Source organism: Berghia stephanieae, chromosome 1, assembly GCF_034508935.2.
Source record: "Berghia stephanieae isolate SIO BIC M18660-M18661 chromosome 1, UCSD_Bste_1.3, whole genome shotgun sequence".
In the NCBI taxonomy this organism is placed as follows: domain Eukaryota; kingdom Metazoa; phylum Mollusca; class Gastropoda; order Nudibranchia; family Aeolidiidae; genus Berghia; species Berghia stephanieae.
Genome location: NC_088360.1, coordinates 95,281,517 through 95,289,931, shown reverse-complemented (window position 1 = coordinate 95,289,931; position 8,415 = coordinate 95,281,517). Strand labels below are relative to the sequence as shown.

The following is an 8,415-nucleotide window of genomic DNA, read 5'->3' as shown; positions in this document are numbered from 1 at the left end:
AAGCGGGGCTCGAACTCGGGACATTTCGGGTCACAGTGCCTTAACTACTCGGCCACTTCGCCCCCATCATCTTCTGATACTTAATACAATTCAATTGAAACGAATTTTAGGATTAACAAATCCCACCAAAATCTATGGCAATCTTTTCTTTTTTTCTTCTTCTAGAAGTGAAAACCCAATTCCATAATATATAGAATGACAATATTATAGAGTCTGTGATGGACAATAAATAATCACCTGCGCAGTTTTGTTTTAGGAATAAATCTAAGACGGAGATCTAATAAAGCCACGATATCGACTGATCAATCTGTTGTACGTTTTAAAAAATGTCTTTTCTCACTAGTTAAATTCAAATATTGATGGATTTAGATGATCCTCAAATTGTCAACAATGCTTAATATTCGAGACTGAAATCACGTCTCAGGTCTGAGGATTTTGGCGATTTCGGAGAAACCTTAATCGATCAATATTTAGAATAAAGATCAGTCCTGATAAAGATTGTCAAGCTAAACTGAAAGTGTCAGTGTGCGTCAGTGTGTGTGTGTGTGTGTGTGTGTTTATATGTGTGTTTGTGTGTGTGTGTGTGTGCTTATGTGTTGATTTCTGAACCATTTATGACTGTCCAATCATCCAGAACGAGACCAAATAGCGCGTAAGCATTGGGCCGGTCTGAAGGTCCTGGTTCCTTTGACATATCGATCCAAGCCAATCACATTGTGGTTGAGGAATCGAACATATTATAATTTCTCTCCCCCCCCCCCCCCCTCCCTCCTCCTTTGCTCTCACTCGCTTGGTTCTTTCGCTGTTAGAGAGGTGAGAGGAGGAAGAGAAGAGAGGCGGCATTCTTTGACACGACTTGGGGGACTAACAATAGTATAGTATGAATCACAATTATACACACTCACACACACACTCAAGCACACACATAAACAAAAACTCCAACTCCTTTTCCCGGTGTGTTCCTTTATATGTCATTAAACTATATTGTTCTTATCAACACACATGCACACATTTATATATGAATATATATATATATATATTATATATATATATATATATATATAAACACACACACACACACATATATATATATATATATATATATATATATATATATATATATATATATATATATTGGTGTGTGTGTGCGTGTGTGTGTGTGCCTGCATACACAATTGAACCCATACTCCTATGAAAACACCCATTGCCATGCCATATAAATAATGGACACCGGATAATACACACACAGAGCTGTCCCCAGTAGACAAAACAACATTATATTAAATGGTTCCAGGACACACGCACATACGCACGCACGCACGTACACACACACACACACACACACACACACACACACACACAAACCGATACATGATAATACGTCAAAGGTGGCACTGTGTAAAAGGTGTGCAGTATAAGACATAGAAACTAACGATCGATTGCTTACTGAATAATTCACGGATTTACAATTGTACTGGTAATTAAAACAAAACATAAAGTTACTATTTAATTTATACCCATATATTCACCCAAGATATTAATTACAGATTGTGAAAACTGTTTATCTTTAATTTTGCCAGCCATTATTTGTGCCATTTCCGCTTAAAGAATATGGTGACCCTTTAATAAGTGTTCTGCAGTTTTAATATGATATTTTAGCGTCAAACTTAAATTATTTCAGGTATTTAACATGTGTAATATTTCAATTTATACACGAATGAAGCATTGCTTTTGATATATATATATATATTTTTTTTTTTTTATATATTGAATAAAGATATTTATCAGAATGGTCCTCAATAAAACTACAGCTTCACTTGTTTACATTAAGGAAACATTTATTTCATGTAACTTCTTTATAAATATAAGAATTTTGGAATTTGAGAATTTTTGACGAAGTGGGGTTTATCTTACAGGATGAAGTAATAATATTATTGGCAAAATGATATAAAGCTGTTGTGTGACACATATAAACATCTACGATTCTGCCATTGTATGGCCCTGAATCTGTATTTGTAGTAGTTTTCTTAACCAGCTAAATGCCGTAAGGTTCTAGGTTTGATGGTTTTTGTCAAGACGAGGGTCATTTAAATCGATTGATAATTGAAGTACGAGTTTTCTAAAATAACTGTCTTTCCAGAGTACCGCATTCAACTGTATTGAAATGATGCCTTTCTGAAATAAAAAGGAAAACAACCAGAAGAACGATGGATATTGAATTACCTAGGCAGTTTTATTAATTTATCTTTTATGTATTATCAAACCTTGATAACAAGCAGTAAGATGGCCGAGTGAATTAGGCGTTGGGTCGTAACTTGAAAAATTGAATTAGAAAGGAACCTCAGTCTTTATCTTTTTCACAAAATGATCTTGTTAAACACCAGTTTGAGTCCATTTCTTTTGATGACAAATGGGAAATTAAACATATTTTAAATGACTTGATGTTTGAAGTAGTGGTGAATGATATACATTTTAGATTACTTCTTGTCTTATTTTGTACATGAAAAGTCATTTGCCGACCAACTCTTTTTAATACAATATCAATGTATGAAACCGTTTAAAAGTGACAATCTATTACTTCTTTTTGAAAGATATATTCAGCATACTATAGGTCTTCTATAAGTCCAGAAGCTCGAGCTTATGTTGGTTTCTGTTGCGTATAATGTTTATTGACAATTGCATGCTATCACTTATATAAGACGCTAGTTAATTACGATAAAGTATGTTTCAATTGATCTAACATAATATGAAGCGACCGTCGAGATCTGAGTGGACAGAGTTCAGAAAACTCTTTACTCTCTCACACACAAACACACACGCACACACACACACACTTACATATATAATATATATCTAAAAAAAAAGATTCTTATGGTATATTTTTCTACAGATTTAGTGGTATTGTGATTATGTTATAAAAGTCTTTCGCACAAGAATAGGAAAAATGTCAAAGAATCTTCCAAAGGAGCCAAGGACCAGGCTTAAAGTGTTGGAGTATTCCTGGTACCTGTTAGTGCTTGGGTTGACATTGTTCATCGTGATACCACATCCAACACAGGCGTTTGTGGCCCTATTTACAGAGGAGGCTATGATCGTATCACAAGCACCGCATTCAGGTGAGAAAATGTATAGATAGTATGCGCTTGGCTAAGAAGCTCACAACATTGCCATCCGGAAATAAACGGACCAACACACAAAACTATGTGTAGCCATGAACTTTTATAGTCTGGTTCATACAGTTTAGTGAGAATTACTCATAAACGTGAATGGCAAAAAACAATAGCAAATACATGAGTGACGTCACCTTCGTTCTATCTATAGTATTTTTAAGACCTCAGTCGTAATTAGCCATTTACAATTTTTTTTAAAAAACCCAAAAAATTTAAGCTTTTATATAGGGCAATATCCACTGAACGTGCTCAAACCGCTTTACAATGGGTCCCTGGCCAACAGCAACAGGTAACATGTAGGACGTGACATGACGCCTGTTTGGCGGTATGACAATTTTTTCCGGACAGAGACAACGCTATTAACGGTCAGGTACTCATTTTACACCCGAGTACGGTGAGAGAATGTGAGTACAGAGCCTTTTCCAAGGACTCAACTATGCTACGAGCGAGGTTCGAACCCATGACTTTCCGATCCGAAAGCGAGTGTCATGCCACAAAACCACATAGCCACACTTACTCCCCACAATTACTCCCAATACTTAATCTCATGAACTATTTTCGTGTCCTTTGTGAACAAAAAAGTGTTTGTCATAAGAGCCACCTGTCTACCCAGCCGTGATTGGGTAACTGGGTCTATTGGATCTGGCGGAAAGAACTTTGCGATAGACTAGCGTCCTATCCAAAGGGTAGCAATCATTTGCTGATGTCCGTTTCACGCTTTAGAAACCGGGATAAACTTCGTTCCATGATGGACCTAATTGCTCTGAATTAAGGACTATATAAGAGCCACAATATTATGACACATGCGTGTCCCACTGCCGCGAAACGGTGTTATGCCGGCAGGATCTGGATTAAGAAAATGGGCTGCGAAGTCAAAATGATCGGAATTAGAAAACGGAAGCTGTGTAACGTTGAAGAAACAAAACAAAAATACTCACTCTTTTTAATTATGACATTAATTTTAACTCAATGCTTCTAAATTTAAATCTAAAGCATCATGCCCCCCTCCCCCAACCCTCCCCAACATAATAGCGTTTTGAGAGGATGGATCGCATTTAGCCAAAATTCATCCCGGTTTATACAAGGTTAATCGGACTTTAACAATTGCCTGTTGCTCATCGGATAAGATCCAGATTTGAATTCCCAGTTTTGTGAGTATTTGCCAAAATGAGAATGATTTCAATCGACCGATATTTTAAGGACGAGTTTCCAGGCCAAAAGTTTTAATTCGTGTTTTTTAATAGTACAACAGGCATGTCGTATTATATAGATAGAACGAAGATGACGTCACTGGGGTCTTTGTTATTGTTTTTTGCCATCCGCGTTTATGAGTAATTCTCACTAAAGTGTATTATCCAGACTATAAAAGTGCATGGTTACACAGAGTTTTGTGTGTTAGTCCGTTATAGTTCCGGATGGCCATGTTGTGAGCTTCTTAGCCAAGCTCATACAATCTATAGCAGACCAACACACAAAGCTCTGTGTAACCATGAACATTTCTAGTTAAGTGAGAATTGCTCATAAACGTGAACCGCAAAAATCAGTAACAAAGACCCGAGTGACGTCTACTATATATCCACTTAACGTGCTCAATGCGCTTTACAAATGGTCCCTGGTCAACAGCAACATTTAACATGTAGGACGAGACATGACGCCTGTTAGGCGATATTACAATTTTTCGGACAAAGACAACGCTGTTATAGGCCAGGTACTCATTTTACACCTGAGTACGGTGAGAGAATGTGAGTAAAGAGTCTTTTCCAAGGACTCAACTATGCGCCAAGCGAGGCTCGAACCCAGGACCTTCCGATCCGAAAGCGAGTGTCATACCACTAGACCACATAGCCGCACATACTATCTATATATTCGCCTTCGGACCTGTAGAGCCCTGAGCCCTGGTTTGAATCACGATATTGGTTACGCCGTTTACACCTTTGAAACGGCTCTTTACTCACATTATCTCATGTATTCAAATTTTGAAATGAGTACCTTAGGGTTGACAATGTGCTCGCCATCGAAAAATTGTAATAGTGCTTTATAAGGCGATGCTTCGTCTTGGACGATAAGTATTGCTGTTGAATAAAGATCCGCTTTTAAAGCGATTGACTACATTATATTGGATATTGAGCTATATATAAAAGCTTGATTTTTCTCTTGTTTTCTCTTTCTAGGTGTCTGCGTTGATTTATCTGAATGGACAAGCTCCTCGGGAGCATGTGACAAGATCGTGTGCTACAATGAACCCTCTGGATATTACACCGTTACTCACAGGTATGTCCTATAGTTTTTTACTCATTTTTAAAGGGTGCCGACCGAAGTACCCTTGCTTAATAAACATTCGATTTACGATGTTGTGTGAAATGAAATACGTATCTATTTGACACGTTGGAAAAGAAATAAACACACTATGCGTGAATAAATAAATCATTGAAATCTAAAGAGCGACAATCTCCACCTAAAGTGTTCAATGGCATTTTATAGATAGAATGAAGTTGACGTCACTCGGGTCTTTGTTATTGTTTTTTTTTTTTTTTTGTTTTTTTTTTTTTTTTTTGGTTTTTTTTTTGCCATCCGCTTTTATGAGTAATTCTCATTAAACAGTATTAACCAGACTATAATCGATTGAGGTTACACATAGTTTTGCGGGTTGGTCCGTTATATTTCCGGATGGCAAAGCTGTGACCTTCTTAGCCAAGCTCATACTAGCTATAAGGGATTAAACGTTACAATTCTAAGAAAATTAAATGTTCCAATTGTAGATATAGCTTTGCTGATAACAATGGAATATGAAGAATGTGATTTACAATATTAAGGAAAAGTTAATCTAAAATATTATGTCTTCAGTCTAAGACGAAGAATTTAATAGTATGAGCTCTTCTGGTAAAGACCGAGAGAGAATTCCAGATTGATAGTGCCACAAAGTAAAATGCAAGTTGCGAGAATTTTGTTTTAAACATTTTTCTTTCTAGAGATGTGGTCTTCGAAAACTAAAAGCCTGAAACTGACCAAAGAAGACGATGATCATCAAACGAAAGTAAAAGTGAGTTGTTATAAGTGCTCAAGGAAACAAATGATTTCATTGGCTGAGCTATGATTAAAACCAACGTATTAACTTTCCCCGTGATCTTCGTCTTCTTTTATGTCGATTTATTTTTTGGTTAGTACCAGGCTTTTAGTTAACGTAGGCTACGCCTGTACTCCAATATAAATGAATCGCATTGAGCATGGCGTTATTCTTGCAATTGCGTTTCATATCTGGTTCCATTTTACTTTATCTAAATTGTCGACTTCTATTCCAGTTGTCGTCCAAGAGAAGACTACGAGAACCCTGACAGTGACAACTGCCAGTGGATCAGCAACACCACGCAGTCCTTCCCTGATTGCTGTCCTAAGCTTCAATGTACCTCCTCCACGCCCGTTGCTGCTGTCAATTCTTCTTGTAAGTCTAACAAGCATATCTGAAAAAAGAACAAACAAAAAAAAAAAACAACCCAAAACAAAAAAACAAAAAAAAAAAAAAACAAAAAAAAATCCCAAAAAAAAAAACAAACAAAAAAATAAACTAACAAAACAAAAAACCCCAAACAAACAAAACAAAAAACAATTTAAAAAAAAGAACCCAAAACAACAATCATTAACCCACCTCTTATTAATTGTATTGTTGAGATTTTTTTCTGAAATAAAAAGGAACTGATGGCCTCTTTTCAAAAGTATCACCAGGGTTCAAAACTTTGTAAGAATAAAACTAAAGACAGAACAGGAGAAAGTCATGAAAAAATCAAATCTTCGTTCCACGTCGTTAATTCAGCAATTTGTTATGAAAAATAAATATAAACAAAACTCAAATTTGTTCATCCTCAGAGGATGTTTTTCTTTAGGGTCTGTCTAAAGAAAAGACAAAGATAATTCAGGCTTCAGCCGCAGTGCAGCGTCGCCAAGAGAAGAATAGGGGTTAATTGTCTTGCTTAAGAAGTAAAAAGTGGTGTACCCCTCCCCCCCCCCCCTCTCTCTCTCTCTCTCTCTCTCTCTCTCTCTCTCTCTCTCTCTCTCTCTCTCTCTTTCTTTCTTTCTGTCTGGAGACTAACACAGATAAATAATAATGTCAGATAATAGATGATGATAATGATAGATAGATAGATAGATGATAGATAGATAGATGATAGAATAGAGAATATGATATGATACGATAAAGAAAAGTAAATTGACGTTCGAAAGTTCATACTATTGCCAGAAGAGGACTGCTTTTTCTTTTACTATTCACAATAATTAAGACAATAGGATTATAGATATGGCGATGAAGACTATGATAATGACAAAGGTGGTAATTGCAATGATCATTATGGTAAAATTGAATCATGATGATGATGGCGACGGCACCTGATGATCATATTGATGATAATGAAAATAATAATAATAATGATGATAATTATGTAATATGATATTAGATAATAATAATAATAATAATAATATAATAATAATAATAATAATAATAATAATATATATATAATATGATAATAATAATAATAATATAATAATAATAATAATAATAATAATAATAATAATAATAATAATAATAATAATAATAATAATAATAATAATAATAAATATAATAATATAATAATAATAATAATAATAATAATAATAAAATAATAATAATATAATAATAATAATAATAATAATAATAATAATAATAATAATAATAATAATAATAATAATAATAATAATAATAATAATAATAATAATAATAAAAGAAAAGAAGAAGAAGAAGAAGAAGAAGAAGAAGAAGAAGAAGAAGAAGAAGAAGAAGAAGAAGAAGAAGAAGAAGAAGAAGAAATGATGATGATGATGATGATGATGATGATGATGATGATGATGATGATGATGATGATGATGATGATGACGATAATGATGACGATGATGATGATGCTGTTACTGTTGCTGATGCTGCCGATGATGATTGCGATGATGATTATAATTATCTTGATGATGCATACGATGATAATAGTAAAGACGATGACGATGACGATAACGTTTTACATTTGTATTTCATCCTACCCATCGTTCTTTTTTTTTTGCCTCGATTCCAGTGTGTCTGAACATAGCCAAAGACTATTCCTGTGCTATCTGGAAGAATTTGACGTCAGGCTGTAGCGATCCCACGAGCTCTGTCTACAACATCACACAGATTTATTGCAACAACACTTGCGGGTGGGTACACAACAACAACATCAACTGAAACAAACAA

General features: G+C 34.9%; 1 protein-coding gene across 3 annotated transcripts in view; it reads left to right on the top strand.

The window, feature by feature from the left end:
• Positions 1–1,247: 1,247 nt before the first annotated feature.
• LOC144964835 (uncharacterized) overlaps positions 1,248–8,415 on the top strand; it is an 18,477-nt gene continuing 11,309 nt past the window's right edge. The window contains exons 1-5 of one of the 3 annotated variants that reach the window (XM_078899551.1): positions 1,248–1,477; positions 2,935–3,116; positions 5,342–5,441; positions 6,470–6,609; positions 8,258–8,378. In XM_078899551.1, coding sequence (XP_078755677.1) covers positions 2,945–3,116; positions 5,342–5,441; positions 6,470–6,609; positions 8,258–8,378 — 533 coding nt within the window. In that variant the 5' untranslated portion in view covers positions 1,248–1,477; positions 2,935–2,944. Of the gene's footprint in view, positions 1,478–2,890; positions 3,117–5,341; positions 5,442–6,469; positions 6,610–8,257; positions 8,379–8,415 lie in introns of all 3 variants that reach the window. The other 2 variants (XM_078899534.1, XM_078899542.1) reach the window with 2 other exon arrangements.